General features: G+C 39.1%; 1 protein-coding gene across 2 annotated transcripts in view; it reads left to right on the forward strand.

Annotated features, from left to right (window-relative positions):
* Positions 1 to 25,782, forward strand: part of kiaa0319 (KIAA0319 ortholog) — a 56,401-nt gene that overhangs the window by 15,351 nt on the left and 15,268 nt on the right. For both annotated transcript variants that reach the window (XM_015357323.2, XM_015357324.2), the window contains exons 5-15: positions 707 to 805; positions 3,524 to 3,621; positions 4,631 to 4,718; positions 4,901 to 4,993; positions 5,495 to 5,627; positions 7,735 to 7,963; positions 9,373 to 9,496; positions 9,654 to 9,786; positions 17,576 to 17,724; positions 18,209 to 18,360; positions 18,849 to 18,987. In XM_015357323.2, coding sequence (XP_015212809.1) covers positions 707 to 805; positions 3,524 to 3,621; positions 4,631 to 4,718; positions 4,901 to 4,993; positions 5,495 to 5,627; positions 7,735 to 7,963; positions 9,373 to 9,496; positions 9,654 to 9,786; positions 17,576 to 17,724; positions 18,209 to 18,360; positions 18,849 to 18,987 — 1,437 coding nt within the window. The remainder of the gene's footprint in view (positions 1 to 706; positions 806 to 3,523; positions 3,622 to 4,630; positions 4,719 to 4,900; positions 4,994 to 5,494; positions 5,628 to 7,734; positions 7,964 to 9,372; positions 9,497 to 9,653; positions 9,787 to 17,575; positions 17,725 to 18,208; positions 18,361 to 18,848; positions 18,988 to 25,782) is intronic.

Raw genomic sequence — 25,782 nt, forward strand, 5'->3', positions numbered from 1 at the left:
GTTGATGTAAGCTTGGTGACTGATCACATACATTGCTTTTATTTAAGAACATAAGAACATCTTATCAATTTTAATACAGACTACCACAAATATATGTTCCATAGAAACAAGTTTGTAGTATGGTGCTGTTTTCTTGTTTTAGTTTATTAATATATTCAGATTTAAGCACCAATGTTGTAAGCTGTGGGCTTGGTTTTCCCAGTGGATATGTTTTGGGCAAATTGTCTATGTAATTATTTATTTAGAGTAGAATGTTTGCTTAAAGTGAAAGTAAGGGCCTGGTTTTCTAATGTGTCATGTATACTATGTGCCCAGTATATACAGATGAATTTAAGTCAACACAAATACATTCAGGGTAAGTTATGAGTTTCTGTGAGTGTAGTACTAACATGAGGAAATATTTTAATAGAGATGCTGTTGTGTGGAATAGTGTGCAAGGACAAAACTCTGCAGCTATTGAAGAACTAGCTGTATTTTGTAGGATTTTATACAGATGTCTAAAATGGTAGGATGCCATGAACGTAATTGAGAACTTCCTGTTACAGATCTTCATTTTTCAGGATCGTATTGTCTAATTGGTTCCCTTTGTGAGTCTGTGCCCCCTCTCCCACTATTGTACAGCCTGAAAGATGTATTCGTCCAAGTATCTGACATTTTGATATTAACTGTTAAGAAGAATCCTGATGCTGTGATTTTACTCCCACAGTGAAGGCACTGGTGGTGTCAGCTGGAGACAATGTGGAAGTCACTCTTCCCAGGAATACAGTGGAGCTGAATGCCTTTGTATTTCCAGAACCAAAAACAGGCAAGACTAACCACAGCCATGAATACAATCGGAGTTATTAATTATTATTCATTATTGAGATTTTAGGATTAAGCATCCTTTAATGTGCTTTTGACCCATGCGAATGGACACCACAAAAATATCTTCAAGTTTAGATCAGTCCTTGAAGTGAGTTGGTATGTGGCATAATGCCATGCTTACGCTTCTTGAACAAATGTTTGCTACTGTATATAATCTTCAGAACATTTTAACTAAGATCAATTATAGGATTTTTGTGCCTAGTCATCTGATGATGGATTATTTTACCTTTTAAAAACACAGTAGTATTTTACAAATAGATAACAGAACTTTACAGGTAAAACACAATGAAAAGGCTCTGTCGTAATTATGGTGCTATATAATACTTTCCTTTTGCAATCCAAGGTTTTTCTTAATTCAGTCTAGTCTAGTAGAACCTCTGCACATGTGCACACAAAGAAGGTTGAGGTTAAGTTTGAGGTGCTGGTGAAGAGAAATATATTCTCTTATAGTGCTTCAAATTATTAGGTGATCCTTTTGAATTTCCTAATTCTGACAGGAAGAAGTAATTGTGGAAACTTGGCATGATGTTACAAAAAAAACTAAAACTTTTTTTTAACTTTGTCAGGTAAGAAGGTAATCATAGAATTGTAAGAATTCTGGCTAATGATGTTATTATATACCTGATACTGGGACCCTGGGTTCAATTCCTGGAGTTTGTATGTACTCTCCGTTTTTTGTGGGTTTCCTCTCGGTGCCCCAGTTTCCATCTATTGTCCAAAAACAAACTGGTTTCTGAGGCTGGTGTGAGTGTGTGTTTGTGTCTCTGTGCCCTGCAGTGAGCTGGTGTCCCATCCAGGGTGTACCCTGCCTTGCGCCTGTTACTTTCCAGGTTATTGGAATTGGAAGAAGTGGTTAGGAAATTGATAGATTGAGAAAAATGAGGTGGCATGGTGTCAATGTTGTTAGTAATGATTCCTTGCAGCACTGGGGCCGTGGGTTCAATTCTGGGTGTGCTATCTGTGTGGAGTTTGTATGTTTTCCCCAAATTCCTGTGGATTTCCTCTGGGTGCTCTGGTTTACTCCCACAGTCCAAAGACATACTGGTATGTTAATTAGCTTAAGTAAAATTGGCCCCAGTGCAAATGTGCATTTTATGTCTTTGTGTGCCCTGCAATTGACTATTGTCCTCTCTGGAGTGTGCCCATTGCTTTCCAGGTTAGATACCAGCTCCCCCGTGACCATGTATTGGGTAAAGCTCTTTAGAAAATGGATGGATGAAAGAAAAATGAAAGAGTTATGGTTGTAGAAGTATTCCAACTCTTTGCTGTGTGAAAACTAAATTTAGAAAATATGTAATTAGTAAAGCAGTTAGTGACCTCTGTCTTGTGCAATAATAGTGGTTCTTATGATTTCAGAATAACAGCACCTGTCTCTGTGTGGTTCCTTGGTCAAGTAGTGAATTTCAAGCAAAGACTCAAAGAACTTCCAAAGAAAGTCACTGGAGAGGCTTATTATAAGAAAGTGAATATCCTTGGGTGGCCCAGTCAAAGTCCTGACAACTGCTGTAAATAAACCATCTCCAAGTAACTTGAAACAAAGCTGCCAAGAAAAGAAATGGCACCAAGCCAGCATGCAAAGTTGGTAAAGACTTGTGACTATAATTGCAGTCCAATATGCTTTTACCACATTTGAAGCTCATGGGTCTGAATACTTGTGCCATCCACATATTTCAGTCTTTGCTGACATTTACTATAACATGTTAGTCTTAAATTTGAGTTTAGATTTTGAATTAAATTTTGTTTAAAATGTGTATGCATCATTTTTTAAATCACAAAATGGAACACCATACAAAGGGCCAGAATAATTATTAAAGACACTGTGTACTTTGAAGCAATTAATGTACAGATCTGAATTTTATGTAAATATACTAGGACAGGTTCTCTCTCAAATTTGTTAAATGCAGCTTACTACATTTTAAGCGTTACTCCCAAAAGGCAATCACATTTCTGGTGTTCTTAATATGCATATATTTCCATGTATATTTATCATTTATAATACAGTATCTGTAAGCTCATGAACAATCACAGAATAGTTGTCTATGTGAATTATATTACACAACTAATGTAAAGCTAGTTGGTCATATGATTTTGACAGACATACTGTATAAGACCTTTCATTTTTCATTGTGATCAAATGGAGTTATAAATCCATGTAGGGTGCAGATAGGGTTATAGTTAATAAGTAACATAAATAGGAACTTGACCTTGACCAATTACCTCTTCTAAAACTCAAGTAAAACCCTGTCATCGATCTGTATGCAGTCTCGGTTTCCCTGCAATGTATAAAAGAACTCCCTGTTAAATTTGACCTTTCCTTAAGGTGAAATACAAAACTATCTTATAACTCCTTAAGAAGTGGTTACAGGGTCATGGATAAAAACATTTACAGAATAACATGTGCTATATGCTGTGTTAGAAAATGTCCCTGTTTGTAAAAATCTGTATCCTGGCTTGGCCTGTGTTGACTGCAGATCTTTATCTGAAAATCACCGGTGAAATTCTGAAATAGTTCCACAAAGAAGCAGCCCAATTTAACAAGTGCATAGCATCATGGTTATTGTGCTGTTCTTCGTGAAGATATACAGGTCACTACAAGAACAGAAGGAATTATTTAATTTAAATACTAAATTGACTGTTTCTTTAATTTCATGTTCCTCAGAAGTCTCCTACAGCTATGAATGGAGTTTGATCAGTCATCCTGCTGACTACGAGGGTGAGATGGAAAACAAGCACACCAAAACTCTCAAGCTGTCGCGAGTACGAAATCTCTTTTGTAATTACTGACAAACACATTTGAATACAAAAATTGATATTAGAGCAATCATTACTTGTTTAAATTGCAGCCTGTATTCATAAAAAATAAAGCATATTTCAGCTAAGTGAACAGAATATTTCTGAAAAATGACAAATTCACCAAACCTGTACTAAAAGCAAAGTAAACATTTTAGCTACCTAAATACTCTTAAATTATAAGATGATAATTTATATTAAGATAAGATAGATAATCTTAAATTATCAGATTTTTGTGGGCTTTACAATTTCCTTTTTTCACAGAACAAAGCAGGTGTTGATCTACAATGTCTTGTGACCATGACCTTCATCTGCTTCAGTTCTGTGTTTCTTTTTTGAAACATTCACAGCAAACATCTGGAGAAGGGAAAACATGTTGAAATCACTTATGGTCCACATTTGTGTTAAAAGCTAAAATACCTGCTCATCTGTTTATTATAAAGACTTTGCTTTCAATTTCACCACAGTCAGGTGCACATTCAGAGAAGCAGAAATCAACTTTTAATTTAGTCTTGTAATATACTCTTTGCTTTTTCAATGGATGTTTTGCATTTCCTTTCCCATACAGTTCCTTTCCCTTTTCCCATGTTTAATTACACTGACCCTTCAAAGTGCCTTTAGTCAGTCAGTTGTCAGATTATGTACATATACCTACTGTACCTAAATGTATGTTAAATTACCTGAACATAAAATATCATAATCCATAAAAAATCATAAATGTAATCCCACAAAAATAACTTTCAAACTATTTACAGTATCTTCTTTTGATTTTTATTCTGAGGTGATCACTATCTACTGAAAGTTTAAGTGATTTTTGTATTTTGAATGTTTTATCTGACATTTTATCTGATGTTAATTTTATTTTAGCGTATGTCTTCTTCACTCCTATTTCCCAAGACTCCTTGATCCATGTAAACTATTTCAAGGCCAGTGTTGGTGAGATATAAAGTGCTATTTGTTTTCATTTTTCCTGAAGCTTTCTCCTGGCCTTTATATCTTCAAAGTGTGTGTGACTGCTGGCAGTTCCTATGGGGAGGGATTTGTGAACATCACTGTTAAAGCTGGTAAGAATGAAAATCAACTAATACTGCTTACACACAACCCCTATAGTGCATATACATATGCATTTGCTGGATGGTGAAATTAGCAGTATAAATAAAAACACATTTTGCATTGGAAATATGGGATATTTGTCAGTTACTGTATTTAACAGCTCTCTTTAATCTCTTTTTCTCCCACCCTGTAGCAACTCAAGTCAATCAGCCCCCTGTAGCCATCGCCTCCCCCTGGATTCAAGAGATCTCACTTCCAACAACCTCGACTTACATTGATGGCAGCCGTATGTCTCTTCCCTTTTATAATTCTGTAATGCATGCTTCTAGTCATCCAGGATACTCCCATATCCAATAAAAATGAGTGCAGTAGCCCCTGTAATCTGAAGCAGTAATTTCTGATGTGTAAAACAGTAATTTAACAGGACAATAACAGTTTCTTGATTTCGTATAGAATTTTCATCCCAAAGGAACTATTTTACATGTAAAGGAACAAGTAACAGGTTTATTCCATGCTGAAAAAAAGAAGAAAGAGAACACAACGTTTCGGCCGTGGAGCCTTCTTCAGGCCTCTTCACACCTCATGCTGATGCAGCTACCCGCGTATTTTACGCGTATTTTATTGGGGACCCACTTTATGCACATAAAAACTCTTGAATATGTGTCCATATTTAAGGTTAGCAGTGTGAAGCAGGTTACTGAGTACTTACACGGCTTGGAAAAGCAAATTAGTAGTTAAAAAAAGCAACTAAATATATTTAAATGTGGTTCTGTCTTGTGTCTCACAGAAAGCACTGATGATGACAAGATTGTTAGCTACCACTGGGAGGAGGTAACAGGGCCACTGAGGGAACAGAAGGCCTCTGCTGATACTGCCATCTTGCACCTGTATGACCTTGTGCCTGGGAACTACACTTTTAGGTACGGCAGTCCTGCAGCAAATAAGTCCATACTTAACCCTAAATGGTTGTCATGCCTGAGCTCATCCTGGTTTCTCTAGTATTAAGCCGAGTGAGATTTCTTAACTCCCTCTGTCTTAGATGGGACAGTAATAATAATAATTGCTTACACTTACATAGCGCTCTTCTGGACACTCCACTCAGAGCGCTTTACAGGTAATGGGGACACCCCTCCAACACCAATGTGCAGCATCCACCTGGATGATGCGACGGCAGCCATAGTGCACCAGAACCCTCACCACACATCAGCTATCAGTGACGAGGAGAAAAGAGTGATGAAGCCAATTCATAGATGGAGATTATTAGGAGGCCATGATTGGTAAAGACCAATGGGAAATTTTGCCAAGACGCTGGAGTTACACCTCCACTCTTTTCATAAAAAACCCTGGGATTTTTAACACCCACAGAGTGTCAGAACCTCAGATTATACATCTAATCTGAAAGACAGTGCCTTTTTACAGTATAGAGTTCCTGTTACTATACTGGTGCATTAGGACCCACTCAGACCACAGGGTGACCACACCCTACTTCCCAGGAGATCTCCCATCCAGGTACCACTCAGGCTCACACCTGCTGAGCTTCGGTGGATTGCCAGCTGTGAGCTGCAGGGTTATATGGCTACTTTATTGTAAAGACATTCTAATAAATATAAACTACAACCTTTGAACTGTGAAACTAAACTCACTAAAATGACTATACTACAGACGTAAGTATAGAGGAGAGCAGAGTAATGAAGCCAATTCAAGATGGGGATTATTAGGAGGCCATGACTGGGAAAGGCCAATGGGAAAGTTGGCCAGGTTACACCCCTACTCTTTTCGAGAAACACCCTGGGATTTTTAATGACAACAGAGAGTCAGGACCTCAGTTTTACGTCTCATCCGAAGGACAGCGCCTGCTTACAGTATAGTGTCCCCGTCACTATACTGGGGCATTAGGACCCACATGGACCGCAGGGTGAGCACCCCCTGCTGGCCCCACTAATACCTCTTCCAGCAGCAACCTTAGTTTTTCCCAGGAGGTCTCCATCCAGGTACTGACCAGGCTCACATCTGCTTAGCTTCAGTGGGTTGCCAGTTGTGAGTTGCAGGATGATATGACTGCTGGCTAGTGGCTAGCTAATCTGTCGCATGGTTACCCCCAGCAGTGTAGGTTAACTTATCTTGCTCAAGTGTACAGCAACAGTGACTACAGCACAAGCTTAAAACCACAACCTACTGTAGTTAAGGCTCTGGAAGGGTTCCATAATTTGACTGAAAAATATATCAGCATGTTTTAACCACAACTCAGCTTATACACAACAGATTTGGACAGTGCTGTCCAGAAACATGTAAAATTGCTTGCACTTGTTTCTTTATGGTGATTCTAAAGTTTCTTGTTGACATACAGAGCCTAGACGACTGTGTTTTAGTTCATTCACCCTTGGTTCTTCATTGTGTCTGGTGAACACTGAATTCCTGATCATAGTTATGATCAATTCTATTAATTGTCAAGACTCTTTCTTATGATCTTCCTCACTAGTTGCATTAGAGAATCTCCATCTGTGAGAAGAACCTTGAGGTCATTTTTTATAGAAATGTGTTTTAAAACTTTTCTGTAAAAATACTCCTAAACCGCAGATGGTGTGGATTTTAGACTTCATCTTATAATAGCTTTGTTAAATCTGGAGACATTCAGATCCTATTCACAGGAGCAAATGATTAATTACATGAGTCACAATCTGGGTAAGAATATTCTGGGATTATTTGGATATGTAATTTTGTATACTATTATTAACCATAGGATATAAAGGACTTCAAGCTAGCATTACTTAATTGAAATTTCAGTAAGAGTTTTACAGAAAGACATTTTTTTCCTCTGTAGAAACTCATCAGGTGTATGACATTTGAACAATTTCCTTTTTAATGCCACTTAATTTTGTCTCTGTTGATTATAATTTATGATTTATCAATCACAGTTTTGTCCAGTGAACAAAGCCCTCTCCTTCTGCTGTTGATTCTGTGACTTTGGCAAGGAAGTTAGAAATCTGGGTCAGATCAGAGATAATGCTGTTATTCTCTACCTCTCAGGCTGACAGTGATTGATTCTGATGGAGCTGCAAACTCCACCACTGCAACAGTGCTGGTGCACAAGCCCACAGACTACCCTCCGGTGGCTAACGCAGGCCCCAATCAGGCCATCACACTACCCCACAACTACATCACTCTGAGCGGCAACCAGAGCAGTGATGACCATGGCATCGTCAGCTATGAGTGGTCACTGAGCCCCGCCAGCAAGGGCAAAGTGGTGGCCATTCAGGTGAGTCTTCAAAAGCCTTACAGCAAATGGAAAGAGAGTCAGAGTCCAAATATAAAAGGAAACAGAGGCCGTTGCAGTTCTTGCTGCTTATACACAGCATTAAGATTACTTGAACAGTCTGGCATTCTACACTCACTGGCCAAAATGTGATTTTCCAGTCACATTAGTACACTTTGGTAGTGATAGGTAATGCATGGTTAGCTTCAGGAGTAAGAGACAAGTTTAACGTGCCCTGTCCAGAACAGTCCCCAGGTCTCAGTCCTATTAATAATAATTCCTTACACTTATTATTATAATTTCTTACACTTATATAGCACTTTTCTGGACACTCAATTCAAAGCACTTTACAAGTAATGGGGACTCCTATCCATCACCACCAATGTGCAGCCCCACCTGGATGATGCAACGGCAGCCATGGTGCACCAGTACCCTCACCACACATCAGCTATCAGTGACGAGGAGAAAAGAGTGATGAAGCCAATTCATAGATGGAGATTATTAGGAGGCCATGATTGGTAAAGACCAATGGGAAATTTTGCCAAGACGCTGGAGTTACACCTCCACTCTTTTCATAAAAAACCCTGGGATTTTTAACACCCACAGAGTGTCAGAACCTCAGATTATACATCTAATCTGAAAGACAGTGCCTTTTTACAGTATAGAGTTCCTGTTACTATACTGGTGCATTAGGACCCACTCAGACCACAGGGTGACCACACCCTACTGGCCCCAGCAACACCACTTCCAGCAACCTTAGTTGTTCCCAGGAGATCTCCCATCCAGGTACCACTCAGGCTCACACCTGCTGAGCTTCGGTGGATTGCCAGCTGTGAGCTGCAGGGTTATATGGCTACTTTATTGTAAAGACATTCTAATAAATATAAACTACAACCTTTGAACTGTGAAACTAAACTCACTAAAATGACTATACTACAGACGTAACTTGAACACAACTCAAACTCAGCTTTTCTCAGACATTCTTTATACAGTATACAAAGACCTTCCTGATTCCTGAAAATGTAGAAGTTGCAATACAATTACAGTAGAACAATTAATGTCTACAGGTGAATAAAATGCAATATATGAGTTCAATTTACAATTGTTTTCCCTGCCTGCAGCATTCTGCATGGTGGTCTCCATCAAACAGCACTCTGACGACTGGCTGCTGAGGAAATGGGAAACATGTTCAGCAGGAGCTCTTGTGTTAAGGCTCTCAAAGGAATATTTTCCCAGTGCTTTTCAAGTGAATGATCCATTCCTATTAGTAGAGTGGACGGTTTGATGAGCACATAAAACAATACTTCAGTTGGGGTTATAACTTCAAGAGGCTTGAAGCCACATCCCTCTTCTGAGTCTGATTTTTCTGTTTCTATTGCACATTCTTATTGCCCATTCTGTGTATCCTCCAGGGTGTGAGAACTCCTTACCTCCAGCTATCAGCAATGCAGGAGGGAGATTACACCTTTCAACTGACTGTTACTGACTCGGCAGGCCAGCAGGCCACAGCCATGGTCACTGTCATTGTGCAGCCTGGTAAGCAATCCACAGCCCAGGCATGAGTTTGTTTTGTGTTGATGAAAAGCAGAGCTTTATGTTGTTGTAATGGTATGAGTTTGATCCATTAAAGTTCTTCATTAAAGAAGAAGAGGGGTGGCTGTGTGCTGACCTTTTCTATTCTCTGTGTTGCTAGAGAACAACAGTCCACCCCAGGCAGTCGTAGGCCCAGATAAAGAGCTGACATTCCCAGCAGAGAGCACCACACTGGATGGCAGTCGAAGCACTGATGACCAGGGAGTTGTGTCTTTCCTCTGGGACTGTATAAGGTACTTCACATGAGTTGGGATACATTCTGTTTCCCGGCTGCAGAGTGCTGCATGAAACTGGCTTACCCTGGTGGCAAAATCTGTGTGACATGTAGCACACAGTGGTGGTTTTAATTAAGAGGTCACCCTTATGTCAGATAATAATGAGCAGGCCACTGTCACACTGTAAATGCTTAGGAGTTCATCTAAATTCTGAAAAAATGGTTGAAACACAGTATTCAAGCTCACTGCCTCAAAGTGTCCATTTAGAGGGTGACCCAATGCTTGGCAGGAGATACTGCTTTTCAATCCCTCATGTAAAAATGAGTGTGGTGGAAGTGTTTTCCCACTGGGGCTATGTCAGACCACAGTTGTGTACCAGATGCTCTTTGGTCACTGCTTGGGGTATTATGAAGTACAAAAAGAGCTTTATCTCAACTATTGGCTAATTTTACCACATTTAAAGCTGAGATTAAGACTCTCTAATGTATGTTTTTGTAGGATTATTACTGTATGTTGCAGATAAATTTAACTGAACAGAAATGAACAGACTCTGCTTGAACATAACAATGTTTTCAAAGTGCCAACAAAGAACATGTATAGTGCTTCAGAATGTTATTTAGACCCTTGCACAATTTTAACAATTAGTTTATTTAAAGATTGCAGTAATGAAACTTTGAAGTAGCAATTAATATTTGCAACATTCAAATGGCACGATTGCTTAAGTATTCAAATGCTTTGCTGTGGCAAACATAAATTAATCTAGGTACAAGAAAATACCTTAATAAGCCACAAAATTAGTTGAGTGGTCTTTGTCTGTCTGCAATAACATTGGTTCACATGATTTCAGAATAAACACATCTAACTCTGGTCCTTCAGTCAGGTAGTTAATTTCAAGTAATGATTCAACCATGAAAACCAATGAGCACTGAAAACAACTAATCAATGAAGTTATATGGAGACATGTTATTATATTAGAAGGGTATTAAAACATTTCAGAGACCCTTAATATATCTTTATGCATCATACAGTTGATTATTAAGAAGTGGAGGACACTCATACACAACCTAGAACAGGCTGTCCCTCCAAACTGACAGGATTTCAAATCCAGCTTGGTGTTTGGAACAAAACACCTATGTGATACTGAAAACATGAAATACAAAAGGTTCTATAGTCAGAGAAGAGAAAACTGTACCTTTATGGTCAAAATGGAAAAGCACAAACCTAAAATAGTGCTTTACTCAATGACTACCACCCCTATTGTCAATCCTGGTGGATGGCATAATTATTTTAAAGTTCTGCTTCTCATCAGCAGGGCCAGGGAATCTTGTCAAGACTGATGGGAACACAAACGGAGCATAATACTGGCAAACCGTTAAGGAAAAACCTGTTTCACAACTAAAACTGGGACAAAACTACCCCAAAGCATAAAGCCAAAGCTATACTTAAGTATTTTAAGAATAAAGCTATTAAGAATCTTTGGAAAGACTTGAAAGCTGCTCACATAATCAATCCCCTCTTAACTAGTTAGATGCTAGGTTTGACAGCAATTCAAATGGTCTTGATAGATAAATAAAGGGAGTTTTTTTATTTTATACAGATGCAGCCATTCAAAACAAGCGGGCGATACCGCATTATTTTCCGGTGCGCTTGATGCAGTATACCGCAAGTTACGGTATTAATACCGTATATTCTCACATAGCGCCGCATGATACCGCAAATAAAATAATAGTATCCTGAATTTCCGGAAGGTGGAGCTAATAAAGCTCAACCTCTCATGTTTGAGCTGTCCCCATCAAAGTCTTTACCGAAGATATACTAATAGTATTTACAGTATAATGAATGACCTTGGACAAGCTGTAAACTCAAAGTATTGCCCTGGTCCACATTCACCATGCCTTTCACATGCTCATAGAAGATATTGATTTAGGAACATGTATACTGTACTTAATACAGTATGTATATGTATATTTCATGTCTTTACTGTGCCCGTTTAAGTATTGAATATTTATATGGAATTTTACCATAATGTGTGTGAAATCCATAAACAATATTAGTTTTGGAACATAAACATACAGCATGTTAACTGTATGTGGCTGGTCTCGGTAAAAATACACACCAGTATTCCATTTCTCCCTAAACATTTTAAGCATCGCAGTCTTTAACTAATGTGAAATAACGTGTATAAAAAGTGGTAGTTTTAAGCTTTTCTGCGAATACGCTCGATACCCGAGTCAACAAGCATACTTTTAGAATTTGTTTAATAGGGAATATAATGTGGAATCGCGTATCTAAAGAAATTAATAACTATATAATTTGGTTTCTGTCAAAGCGCAATGAAACCTATAACTTGATTCTTATGGACGCCTGGTCCCGCCAGGGATTAAAAACATGGAATCGCATATCTAAAGAAATAACAGTATACAGTAACTATGTTCATGCACAAGCAGTAGCATGTTACATTATTAATTTGCCACTTTTTTTAAGTTACAACCCATACATAAGCTGATACTGTTAAGACTTTTAATTATTTTAAACTGTATTACAGCAGCACAATGCACAATGCAATGTAAATCGCTACCTTTGTCTTCTGCGTAATGATGTTCAGAAATAGGAAATAAGATTGCTCATAAATGCGCCTTATGATAAGGTTCTTAAATGACAAAGTATTGTTTATCTCATGGCTAAATAGTCAAGTCTAGCCAAAAAGAGAAAAAAAATCGACTTTATTTAAACTCCAGCGAAAGTATTAATGGTTTTTAATTACCATACTTTTATGGTACATGACTTTGCTAAAATGTATTTAAAAATAAAAATGATTACAAATGCCAGTAGAGAGAGAGACACACACATAGTTTTTCATTGTCAAAAAGTAATTGCGTTTTACTTTGTCAGCACCCAGACAAACGCAAATGCGTTTTTAATCAAATGTTTTTTTTCATTCTTAATCAGACTCACATTCCCAAATGTCCCCCGCCCCGGTCAAAAAAGGGAAATTTTAGCAGCTAAGCATAAAACGCAGAGGAGCATAACGAAGGTCATAAAGGTCATAAATGATATTAATTTAGGAACTTAAACATATTATGTAAACTGTATGTTGCTGTTATTGGTATTTTAAAGAAAAAATACACACCAATACTCAATTTCTCCCTAAACAGCGGGAGGGGGGAAGGTGCCCAGCCGTGTGGAATGCTACAGAACCCCAAACAGGCAATACACACTAGCTGAATATTTGACCAAGATATCCAGACACAGCTGTATGAGCTCCACCAGTAAAACTCAAAGTATTACGCTGGTCCACACTATTTGTAACAAAGACAATAGAAAAAGATATGTGTACTGTATAAGATACCGTCCATGGGAATCCAAGCTTTTTTATCCACGCTAAGTAGTCTTTAAAATTTCTTCATTACACAGTGAAGTCAAAATTCCGGGATGTGCCTATACAGTATGTACACTGGGCGAACGTTCCGAGGTGAAATTCTTCCAGCACGGGGGTACCTTTAAAGCGGAGACGACGGCACCGAATATTTTTGGTGCGCCCTCTCTTTAAAGCCCTGGCCAAATATGAAGACATTACGTACAGTTATAATTCAAACTGAATTAAAAACTACACATCCCAGTCTATGGTGGTGCTTGTGATCATTGTGTTTAACCAACAAAACAGGGCGAAAAATCAGTCACATGACTTTGGGGCTGAGTTTCGAAAGCTTAACCTATCAGCAAGACAGCAAAGACATTTTTCCAAGAAAGTTTAGCCTTTGTCACTAATGAAACCACTAAATAAAGACATAAATATAGAAATGGACAATTAATTGACTTTTATATTTCTAAATATCACAACATGTTCGAATCCAAGTCATTTTTATTAACAATGGGTAAACTGGGTAAACGATCACAAAGCTTTAGTGAACTTAACATTTCTATTATCAACATATTGTAAATACGACGTTTACATTGGCATTACTAATTTTTCACTTGAGTGTATGGAGGATTGTCAGCTGTCACTGAGAGCAGTTAATTAAATGTATTTTTTGATTCACAATCAGACAAATGCAACATAAATTGTTATCTTTGTCTTCTAAGTATATTAATAAACTTTCAGCGTAGCTTTCTCCCCGTTTAGATTTATTTTTCTTGGGATTTTGGGATCAAACGTGGAAAGATTAGATTAGTAATCGTTTTTATTTTTTAAATACATTTTAGAAAAGTGTAATCTATACTAAAAAGCTGTATTTATTTAATACCACTCAATACTTGTATTAATGGAGTTTAGTTGATACTGTTTAAACTTTTAATTATTTTAAATTGTATTACAGCATTGTACACATGCTTAAAAGAGAAGAAAACGGAAGCCTTCTTCAGGTGTGAGGGTCTCCCGCTCAGAATGAAACGCTAAAATGTAATGTAGGCTCTGAATGGGTTCAATTATGATTTGGGCTTGATTAAGGTTGCAGCCTTTTATCCAAAATCCTGCTTGAATCCTTCTAAACAAAAAATTAGATACGAGAAGGGTCTCTGGTGAAATTTATCTTTTTTTAATTTCTCTTTTTTTCTTGGAAAAATATCTTACCCGCTGCAGTCCGGGCACAGAAGGATTAAAAGAAGCCAGACAGGCAGGGGGAAGAGTGAGTTCTAAATAAAGAGGTATCCAGGCAACAGTGAAGGTAACAGCCGCAGACGTGGCCTACTTAGCCCTCCAGGGTAACCCTACTCTCCGGGAGGAGGCCAACCAGGAGATAGCGCTCCAGGCGTTCCTCTGGGCCCTGGCGTCGACTGAGGTGCAGTGCCACGTGATGCTGGCCGCGACGGTCCTCTTGGAGCAGGCCCTGGCTCTGGCTGAGCAGGCTGATGCCGAATTCGAGGAGACCGGTGGGCACCAACGGAGGGGCCCACGGGGAATCAGATGGGGAGGAGGAGATGCCCAGTGCGGCGATGCTGGGGGAGCGACAACGGCTGGTCATCTGCCACCGCTGTGGGGAGAGGGGACACATCGCACGGGAGTACCGGGCGCTGGAGCCCCGGGGACTCCGGAGGCCGTCAGGAAACGGGAGCTGGGTGGCCTAAAGAGGGGAAGGCCGCCTTGAATGTCTTGCGTTGTACAGCTTTTCAGCTAAATACTGTAAATTTATCGCTTACGCCTGACATAAGAGGTGCCCGATAAAAAACAGTTGAACAGCTCTGTTGGAAGTTTCATGAAAAAGGAGGTTTTGTGAAAAAGCTACAGGAGTGCCAATCGTAATCGTTTTTATTTTTAATTGTTCAATGCAGATGGCTGGTGGCATGTTCCATAAGAGTACGGTAATTAAAAAACATTAATACTTTCGTTGGAGTTTAAATAAAGTTGATGTTTTATCTAGGGGCTGCTCGCCTGTGTCTGAAGAGCGGCTTCTAAACTGTGAAAATATGTGTCTGTCTTTCCATAGGGGGAAGGGAATCTGATCTGCTAGGCCCTTTGGCTACAAAAATAAAAAGAAGGCGCTCTCTCTCTCTCTTTTGATTATTACATCCAATAATCAAAAATGACACAATAAACATAATAACCATAATAACGACCAACCAACAAAAACAACCATATAAACATAATACTAGCCAAAAACATTGATAACAACCAAAATACAAAATCAAATATATCAAACCATTAAAGCAAAACCGTCCTCCAATTATCAACAAATGTCAATATCTTGTACGAATTATTCGTAATACAAACCAAAAATAGCCCTCAAACTCTCTCAAATTCCTCCAATTATCATAATCCCGCCCCTTATGCAAAACCAAACCCTCCTCCCAACCCAGTTTATCCTCTTTATCATAAACAAAATCCACCTCAATTTTCAACATAAAGCATTACGCAAAATCAAAACCTCAACACTCCATACTCAACAACGATAATTCACAAACAGCCAGAACATGTAACTCCACATTCCCAAATAGACCTCATTTCCATAGCCCCGCCTCTTATGCAAAACCAACATCCCTCCCCTGTTCTCTCTCTCCGCTGGCGTTTGTAATCATTTTTATTTTTAAATTAATTTTAGCAAAGTCATGTATTTGAAAAATCTTAAGATTTCTATATTTATGTCTTTATTTAGTGGTTTCATTAGTGACAAAGGTTAAACTTTCTTGGAAAAAATGTATTTTATGTAAACAATGTTTGCTATTAATTCATTTAGGGCTAGAATATGTTCATTGTCTTCCATTGAAAGAAGGGTTCCTTTCGCCGTTGTCGGGTTGACATTAGAAGCTTGCCACGCCCGGACTGTTACACCAACGCATTAGCATGTTAAAGCGATTTCATTGAGGAGCCTAGCTTTCTTAACTAGTAAGTACTGTACTTACTGGGTTTTGGAGGGGGGGGAGGTGTCTTTCGTTGGAAATCTCGCCTCCTTCTACTTTGAAAATACCTGTGAAACCGGTTTAATTCGTCACAACCAGCACTCCCGCAGAGAGGGGGTTGTACTTGCAGTGCATCGGTATAGATAGCCTGAGCCTCAGAAAGCCTGAGCCGACCGCTACACCGCCCACGTGTTACGCTCTTCATTAATGTCTAAGCCGGAACACATCATTATATCTCATTTTGTATTTCTTAAAAAAAAAATAGTTTGCCCAGCCTAACAGTATTGTTGTTATTGTTTTTATCCTGTAAAGCGCTTTGAGAAGCCACCTTTAAAGGCGCCATATACAATAAAGTTCATTATTATTACTATTGTTAATTTGCTGGACAGAGAGGTGAACATTATTACGCAGAAGACAAAGATAGCGATTTACATTGCATTGTGCATTGTGCTGCTGTAATACAGTTTTAAATAATTACAAGTCTAATCAGTATCAGCTTTATGGGTTTTAAATAAAGGCGATTTAAACGTGATTTAAATCAATAACGCATAGGTGACTATTCATTGTTATTAAAATGACTTAAATTCAATCATGTTGTGATATTTAGAAATATAAATTTGTTTGGTGCGAGTGAAGTTTTATTTAATCTCTGACCCAGGGAAACGTTTAATTTTTTCAAAGAAATGTTTGTTATAAAAAGTCATGGCTCCAGTTGGATTCGAACACGCAACATGTGACGTAGGAGTCAGGAACCTAACCCACAGCGCCACCGGCAAAGTCACATGATGAGTGGTGGAAAAGCCCTACAAACATTATCAACAGACATCGTACAGCGTGTACTATTCTTGTGTTGCGGTACATGAATATAATTATATTGTTATTAATTTCTTAAATACGTGATTCCATATTATATTCCCTTTTAATCAAATTCTAAAAGTATGCTTGTTGACTCCGGTATCACGTTAGTTAAAGACTTCGATGCTTAAAATGTTTAGGGAGAAATGGAATACTGGTGTGTATTTTTTCTTTACCGAGACCAGCCATATACTGTATGTTTATGTTCCAAAATTAATATAGTTTATGGCTTTCACACGCGTTACAGTATGCTCCTATTCTTTTTATGCTCAGCTACTAAGATTTCCCTTCAGTGGTAAAATTCCATATAAATATTCAATACTAAAACGGGCACAGTAAAGACATTTAAAGACATTTAAATCTTTCTATTTTTTTTCTATTAGGAAAACTTTCCTGTCAGTCAACCAATCATGTACCGCGGTATTTTACATCGTGACGCGCGAGGCCGTAGCCAATTACCTCCGGTACATGTCTGTGCCACGCACTTTGAATGGCTGCATCTGTATGTCTATGTCTTGTGCTAAATAGGTAAAAATAAATTGAACGGATGCATTTTAGGGGCTCTTTAATGTCATGGGGTACCAAAATAATTACCATGAGCACTTTTCTTGTTTTGAAGTGGCCCATCTGGTGCAAAGATTGAGAAGGCAGACAAACCTCTGGCCATTGTGACAGGTCTCAGGATTGGCACTTACAAGTTCAGGCTGACTGTGAAAGACCAGCAGGGCCTGACCAGCGATGGCATCATCACTGTGACACTCAAAGAAGGTGAGATCTGCATCGCAGTGCTCCTACCTTCCACTTAAGAGCTTAAAAGTAAGTCCTGATTCCACTCACACCACTGACTACCAAATTCAAGAACTGGACTTGGACGTTCAAGTGGCCAGGCTAATAAAAATTAAAAACAATTATCTTTTGTTTTCTTCTTTGTTTTGAAAATCCTCTTCCCCGTAGTGTTCACCTTTATCATGCAGTGATAGCTATGTGACCTTTAAATGAAGGTGAAGTTAATAATGATATTATTGTTTAATAAAGACAAAAATATCTTACATACTTTGGGCAAATAGAATGCCCAACTTTCTTAAAAATACCAATTACGTGCGGCCATAGGAAAACATATCTCTAATGTAAAAGCAATAGTGTTTGTCTACTCTTACTGTGGGTTACTGTTAAGCATTTTAACACAGAATCACTGCCTACTCTCCTCCATTATTCTGATTAGTCTTATTCTTGTGTGTGTAATGTTTTTCAGAGAAAAATGCTCCTCCAGTGGCCCGTGCTGGAGGTAGCCATGTTCTCGTCCTTCCAAATAACTCCGTCATTCTTGATGGTTCAGCATCCACTGATGACCAGGGCATTGTTTCATATAGATGGGTCAGGGACGGACAAAGCCCAGCTTCTGGAGTGGGTAGCCAAATGATGCTTTTCAAGTCCAAAAAAAATAAATTTACACTTTTTTATAAGATACCTTTAATTTTTTTCTAATAAAAGACTGGATAGTGGTATATAAACATTACAGGTACTGTACATGTGAAATTACAAACAGGATAACCATTTTAACTTCCATATGGCCTTCCTTTGTCTCTCTCTGTAAACCTTATTTTCACTATTGAGCTTGGAGAATTCAATTAGATTGACTTTTTCACATTTACGTTGAAGACTAAAGAAATTCAGTGCCTTAATCCTGGATGAGTACATCATGCTTTTAAGCTCAGAAATCTTAGTGATCACTCTTCTTTGAACTCCTTCAGTGACTTTAGTGCATATTTCTGTATTACTGAAAAACGAATAGTGACATTCTGGCCATATTGTGCTGGTAGTGTTTGGAAGGCATACATTGTTCTTCTGTTTACCATATGAGTTCCAGGCTGATCTCCTCTCCCTGTGTGCAGGATGTCATCTATGGCTCTGAGCACCAGGCCGTGCTCCACCTCACCAACCTGGTGGAAGGCACATACATATTCCAGCTGCACGTCACTGATGCCAAGGGCTACTCCAGCACTGACGCTGCTACAGTGGAAGTGTGTCCAGGTAGGCTTCTAAAGAGAGCTGACACTGTGCCAGACAAAATGCCAGACACAAAACTATTGAGAAGAGAAGACTTCTGCTTCTGCTTTCATGTAGGATCCGATGCAGAGAGACACAGCAACAGTGTTGAGATATTCTAAAACACTTTAGAAATCAAACACATTTTTAAACCAAGTGAGTAACCTGATCTGTGTGACATTTGTTAAACATTGTTGTAAGACAGTAGAAGATGTTATACGATGTGTCAATGTCAGGTAAAGAGTGACAAAACATACAGTGACTTGCAAAAGTATTCACCCTCCTTGGACCATTATGTATTTAACTGAGAATGTTTGCCACTCATCAACACAAAGTACTCTCTAATGTCAAAGTGAAACAAAAATCCAGACATTTTACTAAATTAATTACCCCCTTGCTTTGACACACCTAAATTACCTCTGAAGTAACCAACTCTCTATTCCAAGTCACATAATTACTTGACTGGAGTCCACCTGTGTGCAGTTGAGGTGTTTCACATGATTTTAGAATAAATACACCTGTGTCTGGGAGCTTTCCTACTTAGTGCATTTCCAAGGAAACATTCCAAGCAGATCTGAGACAAGGTTCTTGAAAAATTCCAGTCAGGGCAAGGATATAAGAAAATTTCCAGGGCATTGAATATACCTCAAAGCACAGTGAAGACCATCATTAAAAAGGTGAGAAAATGTGGAACAACTGTGAATCTGCCCAGAACTGTCTGTCCTCCAAAACTGAGTGTCCAGGCAAAAAGAGCCGTAGTAAGAGAGGCCACCAAGAGGCCTACGGCAACTTACAGGAGTTACAGTCCTCCATGATGGAGATGGGAGAAACTGTACATGAGACGACAATAGCACGCACTCTAAATTGTAAATCTGGCTTGTAAGGGAGGGTGGCAGGAAGAAAACCTTTGTTTAAAAAAACTCATATCACATCTCGGCTGGAGTTTGCCCAAAGGCATGTGAGAGACTCAACAATCTGGAGGAAGATTCTATGGTCTGGTGAGACCAAAATTGAACTTTATGTGTGGCGCAAACCTAACACAGCAGATCACATTGAGAACACCATCCCTACAGCGAAGCATGGTGGTGGCAGCATCATGCTTTGGGATGCTTCTCTGTGGCAGGGACTGGAAAACTCATAAAGACAGAAGGAAAAATGGTTGGAGCTAAGTACAAAAAAATACTGAAGGAAAACGTGCTGCAATCCATAAGAGCACTGGGACTTGGAAGATGATTCATCTTCCAACTGTACAATGACCCAAAACATATAGCAAAAGCGCTATATGTGGCTTAAAACCAAAAAGGTCAATGTCCTGGAGTGTCCCAGTCAAAGAGCAGACCTCAATCCAATTGAGCATCTGTGGAATGACTTAAAAATTGCTGTTCACAAACGGTCCCCATCCAACTTGAAAGAACTTGAGCAAGAAAGAACAATGGGCTAAAATTCCAGTGTCAAGATGTGCAACGCTGATAGAGACTTACCTAAAGAGACTCAACACTGTAATTGCTGCCAAAGATGGCCCTACCAAGTATTAACTCAGGGGGGGTGAATATGCATTCAATTATTTTCTGTTTTTTTATTTTTAATTATTTTTTTTAATTTGACATTAGGAGTACTTTGTGTGATGAATTGCAAAAATTCTCAGTTGAATACATCATGGTTCCATGCTGTAAAAGTCCAAGGGGGTGAATACTTTTGCAAGGCACTGTACATGTATGTTGTCAATGTCATCCGTTTGTGCAGCTGAGGTGAGATAAAGGAAGAGACCTCTCTCATCTTGCTCTTAACATTTCCTCATAAATGTAATTTAGGTTTCACCTGAACTAACAGCACAGACTCTAGATTAGCATACTTTTAGGCTACTACAAACACTGTGCTGCTGTGGCCAGCCTTGTAACACAACAGCACAATTTGAATACTTGGGGACCAACTTGGAAACAGTTGGCACCATATGTTAAATTTTACTTATCTTTTACATCACTTGTGTCTTGTTTGCATGACATAAAGCTCTGGTTGACATCAAAGCTTTGGCTTTCCTGAAGCTAAATAGCAACAGGACAGAAATTTTATTGGTGCACAGAAAATGTCAGCAGGAAAAGCACCGGCGCTTCACAGTAATGGTGGATGGCTTCCCCATTCACCCATCAGCCATAGTCAGGAATCTGGTTGCGCTGAGGTTGCATTTGATCCCCCTCCTGTTATGTGACCCCCACACAAGCAAGTTATAAGTTTTTTTCACCTTAGAAATTATTACACATTATACTGTATCAGCTCCGTGAAGTTGGCCTCCCTGCAGACAGCATAGACGATGAAACCCACCTCATTCGTTAGTGCTACTTTTGTGCCGGTTTGTGCCATTGAAAGTAGCGTTTGTGCTGCTTTCATTTCCGAGATATAGCGCCTTGTTTTTTCGGGGTCATGACGTCACTCAGCCTCCCTACAACATTGTAGGGGAACTGGACCTGTCTCATTCATTAGTGCTGCGTTTGTGCCGGTTTGTGCCGTTGAAAGTAACTTCCCAGCTTCTTTCTTTCGCAAGATATAGCGCCTTCTTTTTTGGGGTGTGATGTCACTCAGCCCCCCTACAACGTCGTAGGGGAACCGGACTGGTCTAATTCGTTAGTGCTGCATTTGTGCCGGTTTGTGCTGTTGAAAGTAACTTCCCAGCTGCTTTCTTTCCTTAGATATAACATCTTCTTTTTCGGTAGGTGACGTCACTCTGCCCCTCTACAACGTCGTAGGGGAACTTTACCGGTCTCATTGTTAGTGCTGCGTTTGTGCCATTGAAAGTAGCGTTTGTGCTGATTTTGTTCCCGAGATATAGCGCCTTGTTTTTCCAGTGATCACGTGACCATGCACGGTGACTTTTACCTCTGTTTCTGCCGATTTCAAGTGCTCTGTTAACAATTCTGCAACTTTGTTCCTCTGTTTGCCCTGGTGAAGGTACGGCGGTGGATTTTGCATTTAATATCATTATCTTCTATATGTTTGTGTGAACAGGAAAATTAAATATGTCTCCAATATCATACCAGAATCAGAAGAGTTGTGGGTGAAGCCTTAAAAAGTGAATATTAGCAAACAATTGTATGTTCTTACAAAAAAAAGAGGCTTTAACGAACAAGTCTTAATACCTCGTAGCAGTGTCCTTTTTTAAAAATCTGAAGAAGTAAGAAGTTTCGCATTGTCTCCTTCTTAAATAAACATTTAAGAATGTTTATTTGAAATGTTTCTGACTGAGGCATCAAGGGACATGTGAAGATTCAACCTGTCTGTCGAGCCACGTATTTAAAATGACTTGAATTTGCAACTTTCTGAACCATTGTTGCTCTTTTTTATGCAAAGCACATTTGCCAATGTGAAAAGGAACCAGGACTTCAGGACGTTTTTTTTTTTTTTTTTAAAGGGGCTCTATGTACAAAGTTTACACAGTTCATAACACATCTGAGAAATAAGAGCCTACCATCTCACACATACAGACTACGGTAATATTGGACAATATTTTTATTTTCACAGAACAGAAGTGAACATTTTCTTTGAAAAACTGGCATTATCCACGTGTTAGTATTTACAGGGGTCTTGTGTGAAAACATGAAACGATCAGCTCACAGTCCTTTTATCTTTGTGATTCTGGTCAGTCCTTGGTGTAGAATACAGCATGAGGGCACACCTTGACCTCTGAAGACACAGATATGACTGCCTTTGTTAGATCGTCAAATTTTTCCCAGGTGAAGTCGTGCCTTTTGCAGTATGCAATGTAATGACCTAGGACATGTTTGGTTGTCCAGCTCCATGAAGTCCCCCCCCTACCCAAGAAACAGCACAAACGATGAAACCTACCACAAATGCCAGCAGCCATATCACCCTGCAACTCACAACTGGCAACCCACTGAAACTAAGCAGGTGTGAGCCTGGAGTACGTGGATGGGAGACCTCCTGGGAAAAACTAAGGTTGCTGCTGGAAGAGGTGTTAGTGGGGCCAGCAGGGGGTGCTAACCCTGCGGCTCATGTGGGTACTAATGCCCCAGTGTAGTGACGGAGACACTATACTGTAAACAGGCGCCGTCCTTCGGATGAGATGTAAAACCGAGGTCCTGACTCTCTGTGGTCATTAAAAAATCCCAGGGCGTTTCTCGTTAAGAGTAGGGGTGTAACCCCGGCGTCCTGGCCAAAATTCCCATTGGCCCTTACCAAACATGGCCTCCTAATAATCCCCCTCTATGAATTGGCTACATTACTCTGCTCTCCTCCCCACTAATAGCTGATGTGTGGTGAGCGTTCTATGGCTGCCGTCGCATCATCCAGGTGGATGCTGCACATTGGTGGTGGTGGAGGTGGAGTGGTGGAGTCCCCATTACCTGTAAAGCGCTTTGAGTGGAGTGTCCAGAAAGGCGCTAGATAAGTGTAAGCAATTATTATTATTATTTTAATTATTAATTGTTAGTGCTGCGTTTGTTTCTGAGATACAGCGGCCTGTTTTATCCGGTAATCGCGTGATTATTGTAGCATTTTTGAATTCACGCAGGACAAAGGACAAATGGAGACAAGATAGCGAAACAAGCAACTGCTTTTATTCACCTATCAAACCAAAACCAACACAGTTTTACACACACATAAGGGGACCGACAGAACACGTACACAGGTTTAGGGTGGTAACTCGTTAACAGAAGACTACACACTTACACAGCTACACAGGACACTTAAACTAATATAACACTTATTTACATAAGCAGGGTCAGCTGCTGGTCATCGTGCTGACCCTCAGACTCCCCCCGCCTACAACTCCCAGCCTGCTTCGCGGTACCCTGAGTGCCTAGGTGCGCTTCCTCCTCACCACCGGGCGAGGGCACTACACTATCTACAAGGACATTTACTGGTACCAACTAACTCGGTACTTAAATTACTGGATGTGATGAAAACAATGGATGCAATTTGTTTTCCGAGCCCGTCTGGTTGGGTGGGGGTGGATGTTTTATATTTCAATATAGCGCCTTCTTTTTTCTGGCCATGACGTCACTCTCTGCCGTCGGCACCATACAAAAACAGCAAGTTCACAACCACCAGATCTTTCAGTTGTGATCTTTTGAGCAGTTGACCCCAGCCTTTGCAGTTGAACTGATTTGTGATCTATTATCTGCATCTCTGGCGAAGACCTCCTCTTCCAAATCATAAATTACTTTACAAACTAGAAATACTGTACTGTAATTATGATGCTACGTTGACGTCCCCACAAATTTATTTGAAAGTAAAGTTATTTGAGAAACTTATTTTGTTTTATACAACAGGGAATACCACAAAAATTAGTAAGCTTCATTTGTCGTTATCAGGATATTTCTACACATGCAAGTGAAACTTGAAAGGATTTGTCACACTTCTGAATTTAAATTATAATGTTTTGTTTCTGTTAGTGTTACAAGGAGAATTGAACCCCAAAAAATCTCTGACGTTACAAATTGCTGATGTAAAACCTGAAATGATTAAGTGGTGAACGCAATGCTTTAAAAACATATTATAAACGAAAGAAGGGGCGATGGGCCTTGGTATTGTAGTAAACGTGAGTAGGCGGGTCTAAAAAATATGAATTTATAAATATATATCTACGTATATAGAAACTTTTGATGTGCACTTAAACTGTAATCCATAACAATGTAAATAAATTTTAATTTATGCGGTGGAGAGAAGTCCCCATTACCTGTAGAGCGCTTTCACTGGGGTTTCCAGAGAAGCGCTATATAACTGAGAGGATATTATTATTAATCACGTGAAAATTGAAAAGAAGTACAGTTAAAGCCAGGTTTGGTGAAATTATAGTTTTTATTACATTTTTGTGTGTTCATCGGACGTCTCTATACTTTGCATTAAACATTTTCCATAATACCTGGGCCATGGCTAGCTAGGGATTTGGCCATCAAATTAACACTAAGATTAAAGAGTGAAGTCACGCAGCTAACAAAAGAGTAGTGTAAAGCTTGCCACGACTTGTTGTTTGAGATTTCAGTTCTAAGCATTATGCAGTATTTTGCATTCATCCTTATTTCTTTCTGGGGATTTAAACTACTCAGTTGTTTGATTTTTTTTAAGCCTTGAGGGTTTCAATTCCATGTACTGCACTACATATTTGTGATTTTTGATTGTTAATTCTTAATTGTGTATGAAAGTAGATATCAGACCTACTGCATGCAATAGCTTATTAAGGAGCTGTTGCCTTTCTATTGTTCCGTTACCTGTAGGGGGGGAGAGGGGTTTATAATGTACATTGAAGTACCTGCCTCTTTGAGGTTCTGAGCATCTTTGGGAATGTTTGCATGGTTTACAGTGTTTGTATCATGTCCCAAAAGCAGCAGGCACAAAACTGATGATTCCGATTAAAACTCTGTATTTTTCATTGTTATTCTGACATTGTTAAACGTTTTACACATTGTTTGGTTACAAATATTGCCGTGGTCTGCATGTGTGAGATAGTAGACTGTTGTTTCTCGGATGTGTTATGAACTGTGTAAACTTTGTACATAGTGCCCCTTTAAAAAAAAACGTCCTGAAGTCCTTGTTCCTTTTCACATTTAAAATACACATTCTTCAAGGATGCAAAACTTTTTACTTCTTCAGATTTTTAAAAAAGGACACCGCTACGAGGTATTAAGACATGTTCATTAAAGCCTCTTTGTAAGAACATACAATTGTTTGCTAATGTTCAGTTTTTAAGGCTTCACCCACAAGTCTTCTGATTCTGGTATGATATTGGAGATAAATTTAATTTTCCTGTTCACACAAACACATAGAAGA

The sequence above is a fragment of the Lepisosteus oculatus genome, chromosome 10, assembly GCF_040954835.1.
Source record: "Lepisosteus oculatus isolate fLepOcu1 chromosome 10, fLepOcu1.hap2, whole genome shotgun sequence".
Classification (NCBI taxonomy): Eukaryota; Metazoa; Chordata; class Actinopteri; order Semionotiformes; family Lepisosteidae; genus Lepisosteus; species Lepisosteus oculatus.